The sequence below is a fragment of the Nyctereutes procyonoides genome, unplaced genomic scaffold, assembly GCF_905146905.1.
Source record: "Nyctereutes procyonoides isolate TBG_1078 unplaced genomic scaffold, NYPRO_anot_genome, whole genome shotgun sequence".
Classification (NCBI taxonomy): Eukaryota; Metazoa; Chordata; class Mammalia; order Carnivora; family Canidae; genus Nyctereutes; species Nyctereutes procyonoides.
This window is the reverse complement of record NW_026575095.1, coordinates 84,504-112,500: the sequence shown is the minus strand read 5'-3', so window position 1 is coordinate 112,500 and position 27,997 is coordinate 84,504. Positions and strand designations below refer to the sequence as shown.

Below are 27,997 nucleotides of genomic sequence, written 5' to 3'. Positions count from 1 at the left end.
ATGGAGCCTGCTTCTCCCTCTGCCTATGTCTCTGCCTCTCTCTCTCTCTCTCTCTCTCTCTCTCTCTCTCTGTGTGTGTGACTATCATAAATAAATAAAAATTTAAAAAAAAACAACAACAGTGAGATTGAGAGTCACAAGCTCTTCTAAGCCAGCCTGGTGCCCCAGTTTGACAATATTTTTTTAAAAAGATTTATTTATTTATTCATGAGAGACACAGAGAGGCAGAGAGAGAAGCAGGCTCCATGCAGGGAGCCTGATGTGGAACTTGATCCCACAAGCCCGGGATCACGCCCTGAGCCAAAGGCAGGGACTAAACTGCTGCGCCACCCAGGGATCCCCTATATTACACTGTTTAAATCATTGTGTGGTTTTTGTCTTCTGATAGGAGCCAGCCATGTTCCGCTGTGTTCACAGTAGCAGTGAGACAGACAAGGTATTTGCTTTTGAGTTTATATTTCAGTGGTTGTTAATTAAGACCTAACTTACAAAATAGACTGAGCCATACAAAATTTTGAGGCAAAATGTTCTTTTTTTATCTTTTAGGCAAAATGTTCTTTTCTTTTTTTTTTTTTTTTAGGCAAAATGTTCTATGCACAATGGGACAAATATAAAAAAAGCTATTGATAATGAACTTGAGAACTATAATGGCCAGTGGGGCTAGACTTCTGTGAGCAGAATAGTAAGAGATGAAGTTGGGGAAGCAAACCTTTTAGGTAGAGTAACCGTTAAGATATCTTTAAAGTGATTTTGATAATGAATGAGAAGCTAGTGTAATACCCTAAGTTACACTAGGAGTGAGCTGGGATGTACGGTCACAGAATCTACAGGCCAGAGTAAAGGAGTTTGGATGATATTTTAAGTGTGACAAGATGTAATGGGAAGGCTTTAAGGGCAGTGACAGGATCTGTTTTGATTACTCTGGTTATTCAAGAATGCAGTATTATTTTTTAAATATTTTATGTATTTATGAGACAGAGAATGGCAGAGACATAAGCAAAGGGAGAAGCAGGTTCCGTGTAGGGAGTCTTATGTGGGACTCAATCCCAAGACCCTGGGATCACAACCTGAGCCGAAGGCAGACACTCAACCACTGAGCCACTCAGGTGCCCCTGGAGAATGAATTAAAAGATGGAAAAAGGGAGGGGCACCTGGGTGGCTCAGTTAATCCTCCTCCTTCTGCTCAGGTCGTGATCTCTGGGTCCTGGGATCCATACCTGTGTCTCCACCTCCCTGCTCACTGGGGAGTCTGGTTCTCCTCTCCCACTCTTTCTCCAATCAATAAATAAAAGATGGAAAAAGGGAGCTAAGATCCCCACAATTATGGGGGTTATGGTGCAGTCACCAAGTTCTTTCAGGACATTCAGGGTTTCATTCTCATTCACTAACAGAGAAGTGTGAGGGACTGTTTGCCAATAAGGCAGTCTTTTTTTAATTTTTTAAAGGTTTTATTTATTTTATTTATTTATTAATGAGAGGCAGAGACACAGGCAGAGGGAGAAGCAGGCTCCATGCAGGGAGCCCGATGTGGGGACCCGGGCCAAAAGCAGGCACTAAACCACTGAGCCACCCAGGGATCCCAATAAGGCAGTCTTTATGGAGCTCATGCCTGAGCTAAACAGAAATAAAAAGCCATTCAAATAGCTTAAGTGAAAGGAAATGTAGAGAATGTCAGAAATACATAAATGAAGGTGTGAAGGTGTTAATGAGTGAAGTGGGTGTGTTAAAGGTGTTAATGGATGAAGTGAAATGGGTGTTTTCTTGTATAAGTGGGAACTAAGGAATGATAAACTAAAAAGATAGCAGGGACCTTGCCTTTGGAAGGTGGTGTGATGGGGGCTTAGGTTTTTTTTTTTTTTTTTTTTTTTTTTTGCTACTGAAGGATCTTAAGTAGGTATATAAATGTAACATGGGGGGGCACCTGTCCAGCTCAGTTGGTAGGATGTGCAACTCTTGGTCTTGGGGTTGTAGGTTCAAGCCCCACATTAGGTGCGGAGATTACTTAAAAATAATCTTAAATGGATGAATACATGTAATATGGATATCCTGACATGAGAATAGGATGAATTTCAGAGAGCAAAGTCTAGTAGGGAAAGGAATTAAAAAAGAGAGCAGAAGAGAGAAAAGTATTCTAACTGGGGAAACAAAACAACAATTTATTGAGTGTGCAAAGCAATGCAGTAAGGCTGTTCATTTCATCTGTGTCATAAACGAGTACCGTTTTCATTTGTATTAGATTCTAAAAAGAAACTTAGGTAACAGGTATTGGGTGGCCAAACCAGGATTTAAAGCGGATTTTCTTGTTATAGGAAGGATCAAAAAAACAAAAACCCAAAACATGGGCAGCCCCTGTGGCGCAGCGGTTTTAGCGCCGCCTGCAGCCTAGGGTGTGATCCTGGAGACCCTGGAGAGTCCCACATCAGGCTCTCCCCATGGAGCCTGCTTCTCCCTCTGCCTGTGTCTCTGCCTCTCTCTCTCTCTCTCTGTGTCTCTATGAATAAATAAATAAATAAATAAATAAATAAATAAATAATCTTAAAAAAAAACCCAAAACAAAACAAACCCAAAAAACCAAGCCCATGATGTCACATGTACATTCAGAATTTTTATTTCAAAACAAAGAACCATGGTAACATTAATAATAGAAAATCCATTTGGAAACATTCACAATCTGGTCACTGAGAAATGGGAAAACTTCCACGCTGCATTACTGCCAACCCACTGTTTTTGAGAAGCCAGAAGTAGAGGTGCACTTACAGGAAGTCATCTGTTCAACCAAGCCCCATTACATATAAGCTCTGTGAGATTTTTTTTCCAAAGGCTCAATGATCAGAGGAAACAGTGAGAACTAGTGACTGAAATACTGTCATTGGCAAGGGTTTGGCTAAAGGGTCTTAAGTATATAAGCACCAAGGAGAGAAAGGGTAATCAAAAAACCTATGTAAGAAGGAAGACCGAGTAAAGTGTCATGGGGCCCAATCTCCATTTATAAAAATACTGGGAAACTAGATGATTTGTGGAGGTGTCCATGACCTGGGGCAAGCATCCATCCTTCCAACTCATCTGACTCTTAAAATGCTCCATAGTTAGAAGTCTTCAGTTTGTTTCTTATCCCCTTAAAAAGAAAGGCCCCTTCTCCACGACTCTCTTCCAAGAGGCCACAATGTTCTGATCTCACACTTTTCTTTGCTATTCCCACCATCTGGCTCTAGAGGGAGGTGAATCCTCCACCCTCAATGTCAAGATTTAAGGAGTTCTCTCCCAACTCTCCAACAAGGAAAGGTAGCTAGGGGAGACTGAACTCTAAAGTTTGGAAGAAAACCATAGATGCAAATTCCACCCAGCAGAGGCAGTGTTATTTATATACATAGAGATGAGTTTTAACATATTCTATTCAAAAGGGGGCTATAGAGCATAGGGGACACAAGTTACCAATAAACAACTTCCACCCAGAGCAAAGTGACAGTGCGTATACATTCATACTCTCAAGTGTGGGCTACACTGCACATTTACTCATACCATCCCAAATGTATGGGCCCCTAAGGGCACTTGTACGTAATACTATGGAAATATGGTAACAGAAGAACAAGCATGCCATGACCCTAAAGCAACAACATACTTCCATTAGATAATAGTCGTTCAGGAAAAATCCTCTCCCAGAGCTGAGGTTACAAATTCCAAGTTAGTTATGAACATTCTCCTCTGAATTCTTTTAAAGCTATGGCTTAAAACAAAACAACAATCAATAACTAAAATCTCCTAAATAACAAAATGGAGAAAATACTGAACCTCTATCGAGAACCATTATTTGGGTTGCTCATTTAGAAGGTTCTCCTACTAGGCGGGTGTCATGAATATTTTTAAAACAAACAAAACAAACCCCCACAAAAAATGAGTCCACTACAAGGGTAAGAAGTCATTTGGTCCAGTGCAAGGAGAAAGGATTTCTAGAAATAACCTTCCCTTCCTTCTGGACTCCAACCAAAATTAGGACCCATCATTCACTGTGAACTATAATGCCCATCTTAATAATAACCCTAGATTTCAAGTAATACTACATGTAATTTTAAACAGAGAAAAAGATTCCAAAGGTAAGCAGTAGCTTAATACAGGCACATGACTTTTCTGAGAAATTAAACTTGAGAGTTTCCACCTGAAAGGTTAAGAGGCAACGTGCAAACTTCACACACCGTCTGAGAACACATTCTGTTTCTCCCTGAATCTCCCCTCCTTATTGCACCTTGACCTCTCCCGTATCAAATCTTCTACCCTATAAACCTCTCTTTAAGCACCTCCCTCTAACTCTAACCTCAATTTCCTTATGTTTGCATTATTTGGTAAAATTACTTTACACTTAAAAAAATAAATATTTATGCAACAAAACCAGAAGGTAAAATAAATAAAACTCAAGTTAATTTGCTCTGCAGAGCTGTATGGAAGCGAGGAGGGTGCCTCTATTTAATCCCTCTCTGCCCTCCACACTTATGTAGATATGCTTCCTGGGAGGTCTGGGTGTGTGTGTGTGTGTGTGTGTGTGTGTGTGTGTGGTGTTGGGGGGGGCTGCACCTCACTCTTATTCCCCTATTGGCCCTGGTGAGGACCTACCAGAACCCCAGGTAGGAAGAGCTGGCAATGTTGTCATATGGCAAGTGGCCAGTTCCTCCTGAAATGAAGGTAGGTTCACTTGGTCTCTTCTAAACAGAAGAGAATGTCCAAGAAATGAAACGTTTCAGGATCCCTGGGTGGCGCAGCGGTTTGGCGCCTGCCTTTGGCCCAGGAGTGCGATCCTGGAGACCCGGGATCGAATCCCACGTCGGGCTCCCGGTGCATGGAGCCTGCTTCTCCCTCTGCCTGTGTCTCTGCCTCTCTCTGTCTCACTGTGTGCCTATCATAGATAAATAAATTAATTAAAAAAAAATATAAAAAAAAGAAATGAAACGTTTCAAAAGCCTTTGAAGATACAACTAACTCCAGCATTGGGTTCTTCTGAGTGCTCATGGAGTGTGTGGGGAAGAGAAAGGAATCAAGTAGCAGCATTCAGAAACAGTCCTGGGTTACAACCTGATTCGATTTCTCCCTCATCCGGGAGAGGTGGTTTTTCCATGTTGGGAGGGAGGTGGGAAGGAGGCATGGCTTAGACAGTGGCGTCTCCTAAGTGAAAAGATCCTTCACTGGCTGCATGCTGTTCATCTCCACAATGGGGCCCTTCTCCGCTCTGTTGGCATCCTGCGCCTGCCCTTCGAAGGCTCGGGTGACTTCCTCAAAAATCCTGCCACGGGTCTCAGGGACTTTGAAGAAGGTGAAGACCAAGAAGACGATGAGGAAGCCAGTGAAAATGATAAATACATAGGCTCCTAAGTAGAACTAGTGAAAAGATACAGAAAAACGAGTATCAGTGTAAGATCTGGTCATTGCCCAACTCCTCTCCTTCCCATCTCAATGAGCCTTTAAGGTCATGAAGTCATTAACACTAGCTAATCCAAATTGTGGATTTTAAGTGCTGGTTTGGAATCCTTTGAGACTTACCATGATCATTGTATCTAGGCAGAACTATGCCTTTGTAATCACCTCAGACTAGTGGTCTTTCAAAAGTTCCCAGTTTTGGGACGCCTGGGCTGCTCAGTGGTTTAGTGCCCACCTTCGTCCCAGGGTGTGATCCTGGAGTTGGGGGATGAGTCCCACATTGGGCTCCCTGCATGGAGCCTACTTCTCCCTCTGCCTGTGTCTCTGTCTCTCTCTCTGTGTCTTTCATGAATAAATAAATAAAATCCTCTAAAAAATTAAATAAATAAATGTTCCCAGTTTTGGGGTACCTGGCTCCCTCTGTCAGCAGAACATGCAAATCTTGATTTCTAGCTCTTGAGTTTGAGCCCCATGTTATAGGTGGAGTTTCCTTTAAAAAAATAAAAGTTCCCAGTTTTGCCTTCCTGCTTCAATCTTTTTTTACAACCATTCCTTTTTCTATAGGTCATTGAGAACAAGAAAGAAAATCTGGTTTAAAACATTTGATATCTGGGATGCCTGCGTGGCTTAGTCAGTTGAGCATCTATCTGACTCTTGGTTTCAGCTCAGGTCCTGATCTCAGGGTTGGGAGATGGAGCCCCATGTCAGGCTGTGTTCAGTGCAGTGTCTCCTTGAAATTCTCTCTCCCTCTTTCTCTGCTCCCCCTTACCCCCCCTCCACGTTTGATCTCATGCTCTCTCTAAACTAAATAAAATCTTAAAGAAAACACCAAACATGAAACACTTGACAACTAGTCCTGTGGTGTCAGTAACCAGATTTTAAACCTGTTGGCTTAGGTGAGCTGGTTTCAAAATGGACTTGGTTAGTTTTGTTTTAATTTACTTACTGCAGCAGAAGGAAAGAGCAGCCCAACCAGGAAATTGGAGGTCCAGTTGGAACAACCAGCCACTGCCATTGCAGCTGGGCGGGGTCCTTGGCTGAAGAGTTCGGCCACAATAAACCAGGGGATGGGGCCTGGGCCAATTTCAAAGAAGGCTACGAAGACCAAGATAGCCCGGATACAAACAAAGCTCAGGAAGAAACCTCCCCCTTGTAAGTAGGGCCAGCCCTAACCCAGAGGCAGCCCATCCAGGCGCCTTCCTGAAATTGTAGCAACTAAAAGCATTCTGTTCACAGTAAGAAAACCATTTCCCCCACACCCTGATTGGAATGTCCCTGAATAGGTTCATGTTGACCCTCTGTGAAATCAACCTGGATGCTATGCGACTCCGCGGTTCTTTTGTCTTTAGGCGGTTTCTTTCCTTTTGCCTTAAAAGATCCCTGTAATTGCTAATCGGGGCTCTTTTCCTCCTCGGAGGCGGAGAGCCCGTTTTGCGCAAACGTTCAATAAACCCTCTTGCTGACTGCATCTGCCTGTCTGGGGTCTGAGTCTCTGGGGCGTCCACCGGGACACGCTGGCACCCGTGAGCCAGGGTCCAACATTTGGGGGCTCGTCCGGGATCTGAGACGCCCCAGACTGAATCCTAAGACCGGTAGGAGGTAAGACCGAGCTCGCTAAATGTCATATCTGTCTCGTCCGTTTGTCTGCCTGGCCGGGTCTGTGTTGTGCCGGGTCTGTATTGTGCCTGCAGGACGCTGTACTCTGTATTCTGTGTTTGGACCAGCGGGGGAGGCAGACGTGCCCGAGACCCCTGGTCCCCCTCCGCAGTCGGACTCCGGAGTGGTCTGGAAGAGGAACGGAGCCCCGGCACTCCCCCTCCTCTTCGGGAGGGTCGTGGTTCGCGACCGCTCCCATCTGAATCTGCCGCGCCAGTCCTGTCGTTCGTGTGCGTCTGTTCGTTCCGTGTTTCTCTTCCTTTCCTGTCCTCCTCCTCACCGCTCACCCCTTCTCTACACCCCTGGGGCAGACTGTAACCACCCCTTCAAGCCTCACTCTAGATCACTGGAAAGAAGTCGCCGGCCGGGCACACAATCTTTCGGTCGAAGTCAGAAGACGAAGATGGGTCACCTTCTGCTCCTCGGAGTGGCCGGCTTTCAACGTCGGGTGGCCCAGGAACGGAGCTTTTAATATTGACATTATCTTGCCCTGGTCTTCCAGCCAGCCAATGGACACCTGGGATGGCTGCCAACAGCTCCTGCAGACTCTCCTCCCACGGAGGAGACAGCGCGCTACCCTCGAAGCTCGCAAAAACGTCCGGGGGCGATGGGAGGCCGACCCGGCTGCCTAATGAGATTGAGGATGTTTTCCCCTTGGTTCGCCCGACCTGGGACTACGACACTGTTGCTGGTAGGGAGCGGCTCCGTCTCTATCGCCAGGTACTCCGAGCGGGTCTCAAAGGGGCAGGCGTCGCCCCACCAATTTGGCAAAGGTACGTGCTATAGTGCAGGGAAAAGATGAGACGCCGGCAGGTTTTCTGCAGAGGTTAATAGAAGGCTATACTGGCCACCGTAGTACAGGGCTCAGGGCAGAGTAAGTCAGGACAGAGTAGGGACCTGGGAGACAAAAGAGGACCACGGGTTGAACGAGACCAGTGTGCCTACTGCAAGGAAAAAGGACATTGGGTTAAAGATTGCCCAAGGAAGGGCCAAACGCAGGGACCTGAAAAGAAGCCCATTCCTGTTTTGTCCCTAGAAGATGAAGATTAGGGGTGTCAGGGCCAGGACCCCCCCCCTGAGCCTCGGATAACCCTTAAAGTGGGGGGACAGCCGGTGACCTTCCTGGTCGATACGGGGCTCAACATTCAGTTTTAACTGAGGCAAAAGGACCCTTGAGCTCTAAAACGTCTTGGGTTCAGGGGGCAACTGGAGGCAAGTTATATCGATGGACAACCGGACGGAAGGTCCACCTGAGCACTGGGCAAGTAACGCATTCCTTCTTACTGGTCCCAGACGGCCCTTACCCTCTCCTAGGCAGAGACCTTCTTTCAAAAGTAGGGGCCCAGATACATTTTCAGCAAAAAGGGGCCACTATTACTGGCGCAGAAGGGCAGCCCCTCCAGGTACTGACCTTGCGCCTAGAGGATGAACACCGGCTGCACGAGGACTCTCCACCGTCCGTGCAGCCCCTAGATTCTGAATGGCTCACTAACTACCCTCAGGCCTCGGTGGAAACGGCCGGAATGGGACTAGCTGTAAACCAGCCACCCATAATTATAAACTTAAAACCCTCGGCCACCCCCATATCGATCCGGCAATATTCAATGAGCAAAGAGGCCAAAGAAGGCATTCGGCCACATATACACAGACTATTACAATTGGGCATTTTAATACCTTGCCAGTCGCCCTGGAATACTCCTCTATTACCCGTAAAAAAAAAAAAAAAAAAAAAAAAAAAAAAAAACCGGCACAGGAGATTACTGGCCGGTACAAGATTTACGAGAGGTTAACTGGAGGACAGAGGACATACATCCCACGGTGCCCAATCCCTACAACTTGCTCAGCACCTTACCCCCAAGCCATGTCTGGTATACGGTGTTAGATCTAAAAGATGCATTCTTTCGCCTAAGGTTAAGCTCTCAAAGCCAGCCTATTTTTGCCTTTGAATGGAAAGATCCTGAGACGGGATTCTCAGGACTACTCACTTGGACAAGGCTGCCACAGGGATTCAAAAACTCCCCCACTTTGTTCGATGAAGCCTTGCATCGGGATTTGGCAGATTTCCGAGTTGCCCATCCGGACCTCGTCCTCCTGCAGTACGTGGATGATTTGCTCCTGGCGGCTAGGACAGAACAGGATTGTGTAAAAGGTACAGGGGCCCTGCTTGAGAGACTGGGAGAACTGGGGTATAGGGCCTCCGCCAAAAAGGCCCAAATAGGCCAGAGACAAGTGACCTATCCGGGATATCTCCTGGAAGGAGGCCAGAGGTGGCTGACGGAGAGCCGCAAAAAGGCTGTAGCCCTGATCCCAGCACCCACTAATGCCAAAGGACTACGAGAGTTCCTCGGCAGTGCTGGGTTCTGCCGCCTCTGGATACCCGGGTTTGCGGAGATGGCGGCTCCCCTATATCCTCTCACGAAATCCAACACCCCCTACCACTGGGGAAAGGAGCAACAATTGGCTTTTGACAAAATAAAAAGGGCCTTATTGACCGCCCCTGCCCTGAGCCTCCCAGATGTAACCAAGCCTTTTACGCTATATGTTGATGAGCATAATGGAATAGCCAAAGGGGTCCTAACTCAAAAACTGGGACCCTGGAAAAGGCCCGTGGCATACTTTTCAAAAAAAAATTAGACAGCGTGGCTGCAGGATGGCCCCCATGTCTCCGAATAATAGCGGCTATGGCAGTCCTGGTAAAAGACTCAGACAAGTTGACTTTTGGCCAACCCCTCACTGTGGTGGCCCCCACGCCGTAGAGACAGTCATCCGCCAGCCCCCTGATCGATGGCTCTCAAACGCCCGGGTCACCCATTATCAGGCCATGTTACTGAATTCTGAGCGGATACGGTTTGGAACGGCTACATCTCTAAACCCGGCCACCTTGCTTCCAGAAACCGAGTCCCCCTCCCTAGTAATGCATGATTGCCACCAGATCCTAGCTGAAGTCCATGGCACCAGAGGGGACTTGACGGACCAGCCTTTGCCAGATGCTGAAGCAACCTGGTACACCGATGGGAGTAGCTTTCTACGAAATGGTGAGCGTAAAGCCGGGGCGTAAAGCCGGGGCAGCCGTGGCAGATGGGAAAGCTGTCATTTGGGCCAGTGCCTTAGAGCCTGGGACTTCAGCTCAAAGGGCAGAGCTTATAGCCCTAACTCAGGCCCTAAGAAGGCTAAGGACAAAAAGGTCAACATTTATACTGACAGCAGATATGCTTTTGCAACTGCCCATGTTCATGGAGAAATATACCGTAGAAGGGGTCTCCTAACCTCAGCAGGTAAAAACATCAAAAACAGAGAAGAAATACAAGATCTTCTCCATTCCCTCCTTCTGCCGAGAAAACTGAGTATAATTCACTGTCCTGGGCATCAGCGAGGCAATGACCCAGTAGCAGAGGGGAACAGGATGGCCGATGAAACAGCACGGGCCGCTGCACTAGGCCCACAGGCCCTCTCCCTACAAGTACCAGAGGCTGTCCGGACACCGGGGCAACTCTCTCTCGAGTACTCAGACAGCGACCTAGATATCGTCCAGCAAATAGGGGCAAAATATGACGAGCAAATGAAGGTCTGGAAACACCAAGGGAAGACGGTCCTGCCCCAGAAAAGGGCCAAAGAACTGGTGACTCACCTCCACCGATGGACTCACCTCGGACACAAAAAAATTAAAAGCACTCCTCCGGAGAGAGAGGTCAGACCTATTACATTCCCAAACTCCCCTCCCTGATCCAACAGGTAACCGACGCTTGTGTACCTTGTGCTAAGGTAAATACCAAACACCTCAAGATGCCTGAGGGAACCAGGATGAGGGGAGAAAGACCCGGAACTAATTGGGAAGTAGACTTCACCGAAATCAAGCCAGGTAAATATGGTAACAAGTACCTCCTAGTGTTTATAGATACCTTTTCAGGCTGGACAGAAGCATTCCCCACCAAGCGAGAAACCGCCCAGGTGGTTGTCAAGAAAATCCTGGAAGAAATTTTCCCCGGTTTGGACTGCCCAAGGTAATAGGGTCGGACAACGGCCCCACCTTCGTCTCCCAGGTAAGTCAGTTGGTGGCCAGATTACTGGGGATAAATTGGAAATTACATTGTGCATACAGACCCCAGAGCTCAGGTCAGGTAGAAAGAATGAATAGAACAATTAAAGAGACCCTAACTAAATTGACATTGGAGACTGGCACTAGAGACTGGGTCCAACTCCTCCCTATGGTTCTGTTCCGAGTCCGGAACACTCCCGCGCGCCATGGGCTAACTCCTTACGAGAGATTCTCTATGGAGGTCCCCCACCAGTAACGGACTTACTAGATTCTGCTATTGACCCTCTTGCTAACACTCCCGGTTTACAGGACAGGCTAAAGGTGCTCCAGATTATCCAGCACCAGATCTGGAAACCCCTTGCGGCTGTCTACCGCCCGGAGACACAACCGGCCCACACCCGTTCCAGATCGGTGACTCCGTCTACGTCAGGAGACATCAGTCCAGGACGCTTGAGCCCCGCTGGAAGGGCCCATATACTGTACTACTGACCACCCCAACCGCCTTAAAGGTAGACGGCATTGCTGCTTGGGTCCACGCCTCACACGTCAAGCGCGCCCCATCAACGAGCACCGCTGACGCCAGCCAGGACGGACCGGACGAGCCACTCCAATGGAAGCTCCACCGCACCCAAAACCCGCTCAAGATAAGACTTTCAAAAATTGTTCAATGACAGTTGTTATATTCCTACCTCTCCTAGCGCTCTTCACCTCCGCCAAGGTGACCCTCATGCCCTCAAAAGGTTAACCTGGCAGGTACTAACGTCTGGGGGTGACGAGGTCTGGTCTATAACTAAGACCGCCCCGTGGGAACCTGGTGGCCTGACCTATATCCTGACCTATGCAAGCTAACCATAGGGGCCCCTAGCCCATGGGACCTAGAGGGATACTTCGACACCTCTAGAGCCCCTAACCAAGAAAGCCCTCCAGGGCGACTGGGATTAGACCCATGGGGAGGATGTGGCACGCCTGACAGAAGGGCCATGCTAAGCACTCTTCCCTTTTATGTCTGTCCTGGGCACCACAGAGATCGCAGGCTAAATCCCACCTGTGGAGGAGGGGAATACTTCTATTGTAAAAATTGGGGGTGCGAAACTACGGGGGATACAGAATGGAGGCCCTCCTCCTCCTGGGATTATATCATTGTCAAGGCTAACTATACTCACCCGACATTTAGCAAATGGAAAACCCTTTATTATGGGCCCTGCCAAGGGTGGTGTCATCCCCTACGGATATCCTTCACGGAGCCCGGGAAAAAGGGCTACTCACTGGGCCAATGGATATACGTGGGGACTCAGGTTATACAAAGAAAGAACAGATGATGGTTTTATATTCAGAATTAAACTAAAAATAGAATCCCCAGACCCCGTGGCGATCGGGCCTACCGGGCCTCGGGCCTACCGCGGTCCTCGGGCCTACCGCGGTCCTCGGGGAACAAAGAGCTCCTGCTAAACTAACAGCCCCGGCCCTAGCCGGAGTGCCACACCCACTAACTTCGCGGTCACTCCAACCCCTCGGTCGTCACCCGTCACCCGAGAGCCGGGACAACGACTGTTTAATCTTATCATAGGGGCATTCCTGGCCCTTAATCGAACCAGCCCCGATGTAACTAAATCCTGCTGGCTCTGCCTTGCATCCCCTCCCCCCTTATTATGAGGGAATTGCTACTTCAGGGACCTATAATAACATCACTAGCACTCAGGGATGCACACCCGACTCCCAACCACAACTCACCCTTTCAGAAGTTTCAGGACAGGGAACCTGCATAGGAACACCCCCGGGGCTACCAGAGACTCTGCAACACTACCACCCCGATTTTGGGGACTGATTCTTACCTGGAGCCCCAGCCGGGAACTTGGTGGGCATGCAACAAAGGCCTCACCCCCTGTGTGTCGGCTAAGGTTCTAAATAGCTCAAACGACTTCTGTGTCATGGTGCAGATCATACCCAGGGTGTTCTATCACCCTGCTGAAACTCTAGAAAATCAGTATGATAAACATCCCACCCGTTTTCGGCGCGAACCTGTCTCCCTAACCTTAGCCGATATGTTGGGACTAGGGGTCGCTACTGGGGTGGGTCCTGGCGCAGCTGCTCCGATCCGGGGCTCACGACGTTATATAGAACTCCAAACAGCTGTAGATGAGGATCTAGGGACACTAGCGCAGTCCGTTTCTAAGTTAGAGCAGTCCCTCCCCTCACTTTCAGAAGTAGCACTTCAAAACAGGAGAGGCTTGGATTGACTAGTCCTGAAAGAGGGAGGACTGTGTGCGGCCCTGGGAGAGGAATGCTGTTTCTATGCAGACCATTCTGGAGTCATCAGAGACTCCATGGCCAAACTCAGGGAAAGGTTAAATAAAAGACAAAGGGACCGGGAGGCCCAGCAGGGCTGGTTTGAAAGCTGGTTTAATCAGTCTCCCTGGTTGACCACCCTAATCTCTACCATTGTGGGCCCTCTAGTTATCCTGCTCCTGCTGCTAACTGTCGGCCTCTGCGTCCTCAAACGGCTGCTCCAGTTCATCCGAGACAGATTATCTATTACCCAAGCTCTGGTATTAACTCAGCAATGTCGGCCCCTCCAAACTGAAGAAATAAATGTTCCCCTAAGATTTTAAGGTTAAAATCAGCCCAAACAAGAGGAGGGAATGAAGAAACCTCCCCCTTGTAAGTAGGGCCAGCCCTAACCCAGAGGCAGCCCATCCAGGCGCCTTCCTGAAATTGTAGCAACTAAAAGCATTCTGTTCACAGTAAGAAAACCATTTCCCCCACACCCTGATTGGAATGTCCCTGAATAGGTTCTTGTTGACCCTCTGTGAAATCAACCTGGATGCTATGCGACTCCGCGGTTCTTTTGTCTTTAGGCGGTTTCTTTCCTTTTGCCTTTAAAAGATCCCTGTAATTGCTAATCGGGGCTCTTTTCCTCCTCGGAGGCGGAGAGCCCGTTTGCGCAAATGCTCAATAAACCCTCTTGCTGATTGCATCTGCCTGTCTGGGGTCTGAGTCTCTGGGGCGTCCACCGGGACACGTTGGCACCCGTGAGCCAGGGTCCAACACTCATCCAATTATAGTTATCCTAAATGAGGAAGGAACAAAGGAGAGTGAGTAGTAAAGACAGCTCGGCCTGGAGAGGATCTAGCCTCCCAGAGGATAAGACTTGACAATGAAAAGCTCCCTTCTGTCCTGGGTTACAATGGAGTTAATTGGACTTAAGAGTCAAAAGCCCTGGGTTTTTGAATCCTAGCCTTGTGTTCCATCTGTATCAATTGGCACAAAAATCATTTCATCACTCATAAAATGGGAATAATTACCTTGAGATGACTTGAAGAATTAAATTACATAAGGTATTTTGCAAACTATATGTCATTTAGATAGAAGAATTCCGGCAGTTTAATTACCCATCTCTGCTGATTCACTTTTCTTAAAACTCTGGGCATGTGACTTTATGGATCTCCACCCTCATCTTCCCACCTGTGTCACAGATTCACCTGTAATCCCTCCCTTCCCTTCACTCAAAGAGCACTCACCTTTAATAACAACGAGATGGTCATAAGGATGGAACAAACAGCCATCCCTCCAAGGCCAATCATATGTAGAGTTCTCCTCCCTGCCCTTTCCACCAGAAACAGCTAAAGGAAGAAGAATAGAACATAAAATTTCAGCTTTCCCTTTCATGAAAACACTGTTTGATCTACCTGAGTCTGCCTTACCAGTAGCAGGATACTTATTAAAATCACACTTCCCCTTTTAGTTCCGAGTTAAAAGCATCCTACAGGATCCTTTTTATACCTCCCTCTTTCTCATCCCTTTTATATTTGCTTAGAGTGAAGACTCCTTATACGCATCATTCACTAGCTCTTCTTCCCCCCAAAATGAAACAACACAAAGGTTTAAATGATAGTAGGAAATGGCAGGACTTGAATCCCATCCTTGAACATGGCACAGTTAGAATGGCCCTCCCCCACCCCAAACTATCACACCATCCAACTTACAGAGACAACAGTGAAGATAGTATTGACCACCCCTGCACCAATGGTGGCATAGATTGGCTCCTCAACACCTGCATCTTTGAAGATTCCTGTTGAGTAATAGAACACCTAATAGGAAACAAAAGACAACTTTGAAACCGCAGTTGTGCATAACAGTTAATAGAGAACCCTTAGAAAAATAAACTTGGGATGCCAGGGTGACTCAGCAGTTGCGCATCTGCTTTGGCCCAGGGTGTGATCCGGGAGTGCCAGGATCGAGTCCCACATCAAGCTTCCTGCAGGGAGCCTGCTTCTCCCTCTGCCTGTGTCTCTGCCTTTCTTTCTCTCTCTGTCCCTCATGAATAAATAAAATCTTAAAAAAAAAAAGAGAGGGAAAAAAAGAAAAAAGTGTCAGGAGGTTAAGGAGTCCTTTCCGGTTTTTTTGGTTCAATTACAGGATCTTTTCTGCAAATAAATTATCTTCTGTATCTTTGTTTTTAGTTCTTTTCAATTCTAGCTACTCATTTCCATTTTTTCTTCTATGCTCATTCCTTCTGCTCATGAAGTCTCTTCCTTACCTCTATTTTATTAACTTAGATACAAAGGTTTTAGTCCCATTAATTTTTTCAATTAAGCTTTTTTCGGTTCATTTTAAAGTTTTGGGTTTGTTTTTAGTAATCTCTACCCCCAATGTGGGGCTCAGACTCATACCCTGCGATCAAGAGTTATGTGCTCTTCCAACAAAGCCAACCAGCAGCAAGTTCCTCAATTATACTTCCTCAACGGACAATTCCCCTAACCCCTAAAACAGTGATAAGACCACACCAATATGTTAATTTGACAGTGAAGAAATTGAGAAATAATCTCAGCCTGCTCATGTAATCAGAAACCGAACTTGGGCTGGAATCCCTAGCTCTAGGTCCCTTCCAAGTGTTCTAGCAAATGATACCAGCTATCCTTTTAACATATACTATTAAATAAACTACTCTTTAGTATATATTATTTTTAATTATTTACTGGTCGGTGTGCTGAAATGTAAAGTTGCTATAGCTACCATAGTTAAACAGATGTCAAAATATTGGACTCAAACCTCAAAGTAACAAGGGAACAGGATCTAGATCATCTAGGTTCAGTCCCTAAGGTTTGGGCCAGGAATTTATTATTTCATCCTGTGTTTTTGCCTCTATAGCTGTATTTGTCAGACTTTTTATGTGTCTACGCTGGGATTTACCTTCTCAGGAAACAACTCTTCAAATACATATAACCTCGGATAGAAACTATGTATATTTGTATTTTCTAAAATAAGACTCTGGACGTCTGAGTGGCTCAGTGGTTGGGTCTCCCTTCGGCTCAGGGCATAATCCTGAAGTTCTGGGATCGAGTCCCACATTTGTAATGTCCTATATACTGAAAAAAGTTTGAAAGGACAAATGTTTAGAAGTTCTGAGACTAAAGGTGATGAATTTTTCGTTTATTATTTATTTTCTTAATTTTTTTCCACATGGAAAACACATACTGCAGATAGAATCTTAAATAAAAACAGGGGCACCTGGCTGGCTCTTGATCTTGGGGTTCTGAGTTTGAGCCCCACAGTGGGTGCAGGGATGACTTAAATAAACTTAAAAAATGGTAAATAAATAAAAACAGGGGTATTTGGATGGTGCAGTTGGTTAAGTGTCCTACTCTTGGTTTTGGCGCAGGTGGTAATCTCAGGGTTGTGAGATTGAGCCCCATGTCGCACTCTGCACTTAATGCAGGTTCTGCTAAAGGTTCATTATCCCTCTGCCCCTCTCTCTAAAATAAATAAATCTTTTTCTTTTTTACGATTTTATTTATTAGAGAGAGAGAACATGAGCAGGGTGAAAGGCAGGCAGAGGGAGATGGAGAAACAGGCTCCCTGCTCAGCAGGGCACCCGATTTGGGGCTCGATCCCAGGACCCTGAGATCATGACCTGAGCTGAAGGCAGATCATTAACTGACTGAGCCACCCAGGTGCCCCTAAAATAAATCTTATAAAAAAAAAACTAAGTTAAAATTGGATAATCAACATTTTTGGAGTGGCTGCTGTGTGGCAAGCATCACTGGGGGACTCTGGCTCTGTAGATGGAACAAAGTGAGCAACTGCCTGTGCTCAGCCCCCCTCTAGTGAGTTAAGTGCAGTGGGCAACCCCCCGCTGGCCACAGAGTAGCTACTCACAGCATTGATTCCAGAGAGCTGCTGGGAGAGCTGGAGCATGATGGAAATGATAATGGGTTGTCGGTAGCTGCGCGATCTGAAGAGCTCCAGCACAGTGACTTGCTTTTCTTGTGCCATCCTAGCACTCTCATCTTTCATCTCCTGGATGTCCTGACTCACATCCTGGGTGCCCCACAATCGTTGGAGGACTGGTCAAACAAAAGATAAAGATTAGGTGCTATTCCATCTTCATTTCCCCTCTAATACAGCTGGACAAAAGCCACAGAGATGAGCTCTGGATATGGCTCATCAATTAGCATCTGTGCCTTAACCTGCTTCTCACGTCACTCTTTAGGGGTTGAAAGTTTCTGACTCGAGAGCAATCAGGGAAGTCTCCATTTGGGTTCTGAGGGGGCAAGGAAAGGAGAGGACCAAACAGATCCAATGCCCTAAACCACAACCCTAAAATCCCTACAGTCAAAGTGTGAAGGATACTCACTCTCCTTAGCATTCTCCTCTTCCTTTCTGTTAATGAGCAAAAATCTAGGGCTCTCGGGGCAAAATGGAAGGGCGGTGCTTTGCAGGACAGCTGGAATGATGGTGAAGCCCACGAGCAGGGGCCAAAGCTCTTCAGTTCCCATGATGACTTTCAGACTGAAGATCTAGAAACCAGATCAATATGATACTGTAAAGCTCATTCTTTATATAAGCCACAAGTTGGTTAAAAAAAAAGTCAGAAAAAACACATTTCAGCAAATCATCCATTTTTTTTACAGCAGGAACAAAGTTTCTTTCTCTACCCTTCCTGCTTCTTTAGCTGTCTGTGAGCTGCAATAAGAAAAGTACCTGCAACTTCCATATAGTTGAATAGATGCAGATATTCCTGAGCTTATCTATGTCACCTCATTTAATGAGCCATGACTGAAACTCAAAGCATGAGTTCTAGAGTACCTGAGCTACCAGGATCCCGATGACGATGCCCAGCTGGTTAAGAGTGCCGAAGGCCCCCGTAGGGCAGTGGGAGAGATCTCTCCAATGTACATGGGCAAAAAGCCTGTGCAGAGGCCGCAGAAGAGGCCAATAATCAATCGGCCCAGGATCAGCATTTCAACCGACTGCGCTATTTTGCAGAACCCCATAAGGCAGCCACCAGCGACAGCCAAGAGGTTGACCATAAGCATTGAATTGCGCCTGAAAGGTTAAATGAAGACAAGAGAAGTTAGCAAAATAGGCCTGATCTCTTTCCTCCTTTCCTTATCTCTCTACCCTTCTCCAGGTTCACAGATCTTCTCTTGTGGTCTAACTTTTCCTCTTACTATTATCAGAACATCTCTGGCTGGGATAAGATCAATGGTTTTTATACCTCTGTATGCATAAAACTCACCTAGAAAGCTTGTTTAAGTTGTCCACTAACTAACAGCATTAGCTTCAAATCTGCAAGAAATTAAAATTGTCCCACCCCATCCCAATTTACTAAATCATTAAGTCTGACTCTGGGACAGAGGCCAGCAATCTGTTCCCAAAAGCCATCTGGGTGATTGGATTCTAGCTAAGGTTTGAGAACCATTGGTACTGGGCAATCCTGATACAGCTGGTCCCTGAACACATTCAAGAGAAATTTCTGGACCAGTGCTGATCCTTTTATGCTTCTTCTTTTTTTAAAAGATTTTATTTATTCATGAGAGACACACACACAGAGGCAGAGACACAGGCAGAGGGAAAAGTAGGCTCCACGCAGGGAGCCTGACGTGGGACTCGATCCCGGGTCTCCAGGATCAGTCCCTGGGCTAAAGGCAGTGCTAAACCGCTGAGCCACCCAGGCTGCCCTCTTTTTATGCTTCTTACTGCATTTTATTATAATATAGTTGTTTGGGTGCCACCAACATACTAATGAAGACTGATTTCAAAGATTTTTTTTAATTATTTATTTATTTATGATAGTCACACACAGAGAGAGAGAGAGAGGCAGAGACACAGGCAGAGGGAGAAGCAGGCTCCACGCAGGGAGCCCGATGCGGGACTCGATCCCGGGTCTCCAGGATGCCCCCTGGGCCAAAGGCAGGTGCTAAACCACTGCACCACCAGGGATCCCCTGGTTTCAATTTTTAAATACAAACGTAAATGAATTAAAATGGAGTGAAATTAATAAAGTCCTGAGTCACACTAGTCACACTTTAAGTATATTTCTCCTTTGCCTAAACCAAACTGAACCAATTGTCAGTGTTCAAACAGACCTATGTATCTCTTCATCTGTATCCTTTATTATATTCTTTATAATAAACTAAAAAATGTGAGTAAATGTTTCTTTGACTTGTGTCAGCTGCTCTAGCCAGTTAATCAAACCCAGGAGGAGGTTGTTGAACCCTCTAATCTACAGCAGTTGATAAAGGGGAGTAGCTGCTGGCATCCGAAGTGGAGGAAAGAGAGAGGCAGTTTCGGTGGGTCTGGACCCTTAACCTGTGACATCTGATGCTATCTCAGGGTAGACAGAATTGAGTTGAAAGGGGAAGGCATTCCATTACCATCAGCTGAGAATTGAAGAATTTCTTGGTGGTGTGAAAAAAACGCACATCGAAGGGTACCATAACAGTACACCACAGACTTGATAGCATAAAAGACATAAATTTATTTTCTTAACAATTCTAGAGGCTGGGTGTCCAAGGTGTTGGCAGGCTTGGTTTCTCCTAAGAACTTTCTCCTTGACTTGTAGATGGCCTTTTTCTCTGTGTGTATACATCCGTGGTGTCTCTTGAATGTCTACATTATCTGTTTTATGTTATTTTTTAAAGATTTTATTTATTTATTCATGTGAGACACAGAAGCAAAGACATAGGCAGAGGGAAAAGCAGACTCCTTGCGGGGAACATGATGCAGGACTCAGTCCCAGGACCCTGGGATCAGGCCCTGAGCTGAAGGCCGATGCTCAACCACTGAGCCGCTCAGGTGTCCCTACATTTCCTGTTCTTTTTTTTTTTCTTTTTAAGATTTTATTTATTTATTCATGAGAGACACACAGAGAGACAGGCACAGACACAGGCAGAGGGAGAAGCAGGCTTCATGCAGGGTGCCCGACATGGGACTTGATCCTGGGCCTCCAGGATCACACCCTGGGCTGAAGGTGGCGCTAAACTGCTGAGTCACCTGAGCTGCCCTACATTTCCTGTTCTTATAAGGACATCAGTAGGATTGAATTAGGGCCCACCTAAAGGCCTCATTTTAATTTAATCACTTCTTTAAAGGCCCTGCCTCCTAATATAATCACATTCTGAGGAACTAGGGGTTATGCTTCTATAGGAATTTTGGGGGAACACAGGTCAGCCCATAACACCATGTTATTAAAGACTCACTCTTTTGTACTCTTTCATCTTGAATACCCTTCCCAACTGGCTAACTTCTAGTCATACATACAATAACCAGTATCTCTTCCCCTTTGTGGAACATTCCCAGACAAACCTAAGAAGCTATGGTTTCCATTGAGCCACAATCTCTCTCAAACATACCTGTATTATAGTACTTACTAAATCCTATAGCAATTATTTAACATATTTGCTTATCTTTCTAAATTGTGAGCACTCTGAGGGCAGAGATTTTATTTTATCTATCTTTTTTTATGATAGTCACACAGAGAGAAAGAAAGAGAGAGAGAGAGAGGCAGAGACACAGGCAGAGGGAGAAGCAGGCTCCATGCACCGGGAGCCCCGATGTAGGATTCGATCCCGGGTCTCCAGGATTGTGCCCTGGGCCAAAGGCAGGCGCCAAACTGCTGCACCACCCAGGGATCCCTATTTTATCTATCTTTATACTCACAGTGCCCAACAAATAGGTGAACAAAAAACTTTGTTAAATTAGCTGAATAAAACATGTTCAAAGTGTATCCTTAGGGCTGTTGAGTATCTAAACAAGCTATAACCTAATTAGCAAAATTTTAAAGCAATTTATTTATTTATAATTAATTAATTAATTGATTGATTCATAGAGATACAGAGAGAGAGAGAGAGAGAGGCAGAGACATAGGGAGAGGGAGAAGCAGGCTCCATGCAGGGAGCCTGATGTGGGACTCAATCCTGGGACTCTGGGATCACACCCTGAGCCAAAGGCAGACGCTCAACTGCTGAACCATCCAGGCGTCCCTATACTCCTAATTTAAATAGGCGTCTTGAAATGGTCAATATCTTATTCGTTAAAACATCTAATTTTATGTTTAACTCTGTTGCCAGTTTCAAAGTAGATACTTTCTATATGTGTTTAACATAGGCAAATCTATTACTGTGCCATATTATTATGTATATTACTTAAAAATACTTTGCTATTACTAGTTTACAATTTTTTTAAAAAAATTATTTATTCATGAGAGACAGAAAGAGAGGCAGAGACACAGATAGAGGGGAAAGCAGGCTCCTGGCAGGGAGCCTTATGTGGGACTTGATCCAGGACCCAGGATCACACCCTGAGCTGAAGTGAGACACTCAACTGCTGAGCCAACCAGGCATCCCACTAGTTTACAAATTTATTCCCCCGAATACACTGTGAGCTTCCCGAACACAGTGACCACACCTTATTTGCCTCAATATTCTGAATATCTGATACAGAGTAAGTTATAAATAAATGTTTATTGAGAGAACTGAAGAAATGAATGTGATCAGAGAGTAATTTCTCAGGATTCATTTTTTTTAAAAAAATATTTTATTTATTCATGAGAAACATGCAGAGAGAAGAGGCAGAGACACAGGCAGAGGGAGAAAGAAGCAGGCTCTGTGCCGGGAGCCTGATGTGGGACTCGATCCTGGAACTCCAGGATCATGCCCTGAGCCAAAGGCAGATGGAGAGGTGCAGTGAGAGAGGGAGAGAGAGAATCTTAAGTAGGCTTTCTGCCTAGTGTGGAACCTAATGTAGGGTTCAATCTCACAATCTCAGGATCATGACCCAAGTTGAAATCAAGAGTCTGACACTTAACTTACTGAGCCACCCAGGTGCCACTCTAAATAGAATGTGTTAACAAACAAAAGAATAGTGGCCTGTATCTTTTATATTTTTAAGTAGACTCCATGCCAAGCATGGAGTCCAGTGTGGGGCTTGAACTCACAATCCTGAGGTCAAGACCTGAGCTGATATCAAGAGTCAGATGCTTAATTGACTGAGCCACCCAGGCACCCCATTAGTCTGTATTTCTTTTTTTCGCCCTCTTCTTTTTTCAAATATTTTATTCATCCAGCCTAGAGAGGAGAGAGAGAGAAAGAGAGAGAGAGAGTGCACGAGTAGGGGGAAGGGCAGAAGGGCAGGGAGAGGGACAAGCAGACTCCACGCTGAGTGTAGAGCCCACTAGCAGGCTCAACCTCATCACCCTAAGATTACTACCCAAGTGGAAACCAAGAGTCAGACACTCAACTGACTGAGCCACCAAGGCACTGCAGTGGTCTGTAATTCTTAAACAGAAATACTAGTTTGATGGTTAAAATTCGATATTATCCACCATTAAGATAACTAATTCTCTCTTAACTCACTCTATAACACTACCCTAATACCAAAACCAAAGACATTACAAGACAACTACAGACCAGTATCTCTAATGAATACAAAAGTCCTTAAGAATATAACAGCAAATATAATATACAATAATAAATAAAAAGAATTATACATCATGACCAAATGGGATTTACTGCAGGTATGGAAGGCCTGTTCGATATTTGAAAACCAATTAATGTAATCTATCATATCCAAAGGTTAAAAAGAAAACTCACATGGTTATGTCAATATATGCAGAAAAATTTGATAAAATCCAACTCTTTTTCATGATTAGAAACTCTCAGTAAGGGGTGCCTGAGTGGCTCAGTTGGTTAAGCGTACAATTCTTGATTTCAGCTCAGGTCATGACCTCAGGATCCTGGGATCAAGCCCCACATCAGGCTCCATGCTCCACAAGGAGTCTGCTTGAGATTGTCCCTCTATCTCTCTCTAAGAATGAATAATTTATTTAAAAAACCCCAAACTCTCAGTAAACTAGGAATACTGGGGAACTTCCTTGATAAAGAAAAAACCTACAACTAACAACATACTGAAATGGTGAAAAATCTAAAGCTTTACCACTAAGATCAGGAGCAAGGTAGAAATGTTCCCTCTCACTATGCCTTTTCAACATTAGCTAGAAGTACTAGCTAATGTAATAAGACAAGAGAATGAAATAAAAGGCATACAAATTAGGAAGGAAGAAATAAAACTGTTTGAACATGACTGGATTGTCTATAAGAATAAAATCCAGGGACGCCCAGGTGGCTCAGCAGTTGAGTGCCTGTCTTCAGCCCAGGTCATGATCCTGGAGTCCTGGGATCAAGTCCCACATTGGGCTCATGCAGGGAGCATGCTTCTCTCTCTACCTATGTCTCTGCCTCTCTCTCTGTGTGTGTGTGTCTTTCATGAATGAATAAATAAAATCGTAAAAAAAAATCCAAAAGAACTGACAAAAAATTCCTGTAACCAATAAATTATTATAACCAGATTGCAAGATAAAAGGTTAATATATAAAAGTCAATCACAGTTCTATATACCAGCAAAAAAGGGTACAACTTGAAATTAAAAACACAATACCACTTATATTAATATCCCAAAAAGGAAATGTTTAGATATAAAATGTAACAGGGATCCCTGGGTGGCGCAGCGGTTAGCGCCTGCCTTTGGCCCAGGGCGCGATCCTGGAGACCCGGGATCGAATCCCACGTCGGGCTCCCGGTGCATGGAGCCTGCTTCTCCCTCTGCCTATGTCTCTGCTCTCTCTCTCTCTCTCTCTCTGTGTGACTATCATAAGAAAAAAAAAAAAAAAAAAAAGTGTACAAGAGCTACATCAGGAAAACTCCAAACTCTGACGAATGAAATCAGAAGAACTAAATAAATGGAGAGGTAGTACATGCTTATGCATAAGAAGACTCAATATTGGGATGCCTGGGTGACTCAGTGGTTAGGCATCTGCCTTTGGCTCAGGGTATGATCCTGGAGTCCTAGGATCTAGTCCCACATGGGGATCCCTGCATGGAGCCTGCTTCTCTCTCTCCCTATATCTCTGCCTCTCTCTGTGTGTGTCTCTCATGAATAAATAAATAAAATCTATCAATCAATAAATAAAATCTTAAAAAAGAAGACCCAATATTGTCAAGATGTCATTATTCCCAACTTGAACTATTGATTCAATGTAATCCCAATCAATCCCAGTAAGTTACTTTGTGGATATACAAAACTGATACAAACATTTATATGAAGCAGCATAAGACCCAGAATAGCCAATACAATATTGAAGAACAACAAAGTTGTAAAACTGATATTACCTACCTGACTTTGAGATTTACTATAAAGACTCAGTAATTAAGACATTGTGGTACTGGTGAAAACAACAGACAAATAGATCAATGGAACAGAATAGAGAGCCCAGAAAGACCCACATGAATACAGCTGATTTTTTTTCCTCAAAGAAACAAAGGCAACACAGTGGAGTGGGGATAGTCTCCTTCTCAACAAATGGTGCTGGAACAACAAGATGTGCACATGCAGGAAAAAAAAAAGGAAAGAAAAGAAAAAAGGTAAAGAATCCAATAAAAGACCTTACACTTTTCACAAAAATTAACTCAAAATGGATCACAGATCTAAATGTAAAACACGAAGCTAATAAACTCCTAGAAGTTAACATTGAAAAACTAGATGATCCTGAGTATGGTAATGACTTTTTAGGTAGAACACCAAATGCACAATCCATGAAAACGATCTTTGGTCAGTTGGACTTTATTAAAATTAAAACTTCTGCTCTGCAAAAGACACTTTCAAGAGAATAAGAGGACAACCACAGACTGGAAGAAAACATTTGGAAAGGACACATCTGATAAAGGACTATTATCCAAAATATACAAAGAAAGAGTTAAAATTCAACAATAAAATACCACCCTGATTAAAAAATAGGCCAAGGGCCTCAGCAGAAACATTGGCCCAAAGGAGATATACAGATGGCAAATAAGCATATGAAAAGGTACTCCACATTATATGTCATAAGAGAGATGCAAATTAAAACAACAACGATGGATGAGGGGGATCCCTGGGTGGCGCAGCGGTTTAGCACCAGCCTTTGGCCAGGGCGTGATCCTGGAGACCTGGGATCGAATCCCACGTCGGGCTCCCAGTGTATGGAGCCTGCTTCTCCCTCTGCCTGTGTCTCTGCCTCTCTCTCTCTCTCTTTGTGACTATCATAAATAAATAAAAATTAAAAAAAAAAAAAAACAACGATGAGGGGCACCTGGGTGGTTCAGTTTGTTAAGTCTCTGCCTTCAGTTCAGATCATGATCATGGGGTCCTAGGATCAAGCCCCACATTGGACTCCCTGCTCAGAAGGGAGTCAGCCTCTCCATCTCATTCTGCTTGTCCCCCCTGCGTGTGTACTCTCTCTCAAAATCTTAAAAAAAAACAACAAACCCAAAACCCAACAGGATACAGTTCATACCTATTAGAATGGCCAAAATCTGGAACCTGACAATACCAAATGCTGATGAGGATGTGATGCAACAAGAAATCTCATACATTGCTAGTGGGATTGCAAAATAGTAGACACTTTGGAAGACAGTTTGGTGGTTTCTTACAAAACTCTACATTTACTTGCCATACAATCCAGCAATCCTGCTACCTTGGTATTTGCTCAAAGGAGTTGGAATTTTATGTCTACACAAAAACTTGCATACAGATGTTTACAGGTTTATTCATAATTGCCAAAACTTGGAAGTAACCAAGATATCCTTGAATGAGGGAATGTATAAACTAACTGTGGTACATTCAAACAATGGAATATTATTCACTGCTAAAAAGAAATGAGCTATTGAGCTATGAAAAGACATGAAAGAGGGACTCCTGGGTGGCTCAGTGGTTGAGTGTCTGCCTTTGACTCAGGGCATGATCCTGGTGTCCCGGAATCCAGTCCTGCACAGGGCTTTCTGAATGGAGCCTGCTCCTCCCTCTGCCTCTCTCTCTGTGCTCATTTCATTTTTGTCTCTTTCTCCAACACCATTTCCTTTTTTTTTTAAAAGATTATTTATTTATTTATTTATTTATTTATTTATTTATTTATTTATTTATTTATTTATTCATGAGAGAGAGAGAGAGAGAGATAGCCAGAGACATAGGCAGAGGGAGAAGCAGCCTCCACACAGGGCGCCCGATGTGGGACTCAATCCCAGGACCCCGGGATCATGTCCTGAGCCAAAGGCAGATGCTCAACTGCTGAGCCACCCAGGCATCCTTCCAACATCATTTCCATCACCCTCTCAATATTTGGTATGGACATTTGATAAGTATTTTGGGGAAATTAAATAGTTTTTTCTGGAGGCAGTTCTCCATGGGAGAGAATGTATTAACTGGACTTAACTCTCCACTCTTATTGGTAAACCAGAATGCCAATTAAAATTTTATAATCTATCTCTTTTCAGTTTCACTAGCATAACTTGCCTTGTAAGCCCTGCCTAATCAGTCAAGTAGGCTTGTTACTTGTTACCTCTTTAATAAAATCAAATTATTAACTTCTTTTTTCCCAAGATTAAAAAGCCCCACACATTTATTTATTTATTTTAGAGAAAGCGCAGTGGAGTGGGGGAAGGGCAGAAGGAGAAAAGAGTCTTTTTTTTAAGATTTTATTTATTTATTCATGAAAGACACACACACACACAGAGGCAGAGACACAGGCAGAGGGAGAAGCAGACTCCATGCAGGAAGCCCGATGTGGGACTCGATCCCCAGACTCTGGGAACACGCCCTGAGCCAAAGGCACTCAATCACTGAGCCACCCAGGTGTCCCATGGGGCTAGATCTTACCATCCTGAGATCATGACCTGAGCTGAAACCAAGACGTGGGGGCTCAACTGACCAGCCACCCAGGTGCTCCTCAAATGATTAATTTCTATTGAACAATTAATCAATCGATAAAAATGTTCCATGAAAAGACAAGTGAACACCATACCTTTAAACTTTGAATGTATGCTTTTATTTGGTACTCATTTCCTTAAAAACTTCATGCTTTTTTTTAAGATTTTATTTATTTATTCAAGGGAGACACAGAGAGAGGCAGAAACACAAGGAGAGGAAGAAGAAGGCTTCCTGCGGGGAGCCCGATGTGGGACCTGATTCCAGGACCCCAGAACCATGACCCAAGCCAAAGGCAGATGCTCAACCACTGAGCTACCCAGGTGCCCCTATTTTTTTAATCAAGTATTTTTTAATACCTGGCAGTGATTAAATTGATTTTATCATGCCATAACTTCATGTATATTATACTTATTGTTAATAATCAATAATATTGATAGAATATTCTCAATATGATATCTACATAGATAAGTAGATCATTATAGTTGACAAAGGAAGATCTGAAGAAAAAGGAAGAACCAGGTTACTGAGAGGAGGAAGTGAGTATCTATGTCACAATTCAAACTAAAAACTACCAACCACTACCTTATACAATAGCTGCCCACAAGTAGCCCCATGCTCTCCCCACCCCCATATGCCAACCTAATTCTGAAAAATAAGTAACACAGAAAAGAAATATTGGGGTTTATATTTATAGACAATCTGTAGTGTTCTCTTAACTGGTCTTTCAGGATCAGAGAAGCAAGTGACACTCTTTCCTTGCAGAGCATCTTCGTGCTTCCCTGAAATGATCATCTACCACTAAAACTGAAGCTCCTTCTCTAACACCTCCCCTTCCTGATTACAGCTACCTAGGGTGGGGCATAAATATCCTCCTCAATCATCATA

At 44.7% G+C, this 27,997-nt stretch overlaps 1 protein-coding gene across 1 annotated transcript; it reads right to left on the bottom strand.

Annotated features, from left to right (window-relative positions):
• Nucleotides 1-5,151: 5,151 nt before the first annotated feature.
• On the bottom strand, nt 5,152-27,726 carry LOC129514737 (solute carrier family 2, facilitated glucose transporter member 3-like). The gene is made up of 9 exons (XM_055333460.1): nt 27,695-27,726; nt 18,229-18,421; nt 17,730-17,892; nt 17,252-17,439; nt 15,079-15,183; nt 14,614-14,715; nt 14,144-14,162; nt 6,350-6,546; nt 5,152-5,364 (listed from the first exon to the last, which is right to left on the bottom strand). Exons 1-9 carry the CDS (start codon nt 27,724-27,726, stop codon nt 5,152-5,154), a joined length of 1,212 nt encoding a protein of 403 aa, XP_055189435.1.
• Nucleotides 27,727-27,997: the final 271 nt, after the last annotated feature.

What these genes read in the sequence shown, in the direction of transcription:
- LOC129514737 (XM_055333460.1), bottom strand. Translation starts at nt 27,726, where the DNA reads ATGGGGCTACTTGTGGGCAGCTATTGTATAAG. An exon ending in CTGCCCTACGGGGGCCTTCG is followed by an intron (nt 17,893 to 18,228) that starts GCACTCTTAACC and finishes TCTGGTTTCTAG; the next exon opens with ATCTTCAGTCTGAAAGTCAT. An exon ending in AGCTCTCTGGAATCAATGCT is followed by an intron (nt 15,184 to 17,251) that starts GTGAGTAGCTAC and finishes GTTTCCTATTAG; the next exon opens with GTGTTCTATTACTCAACAGG.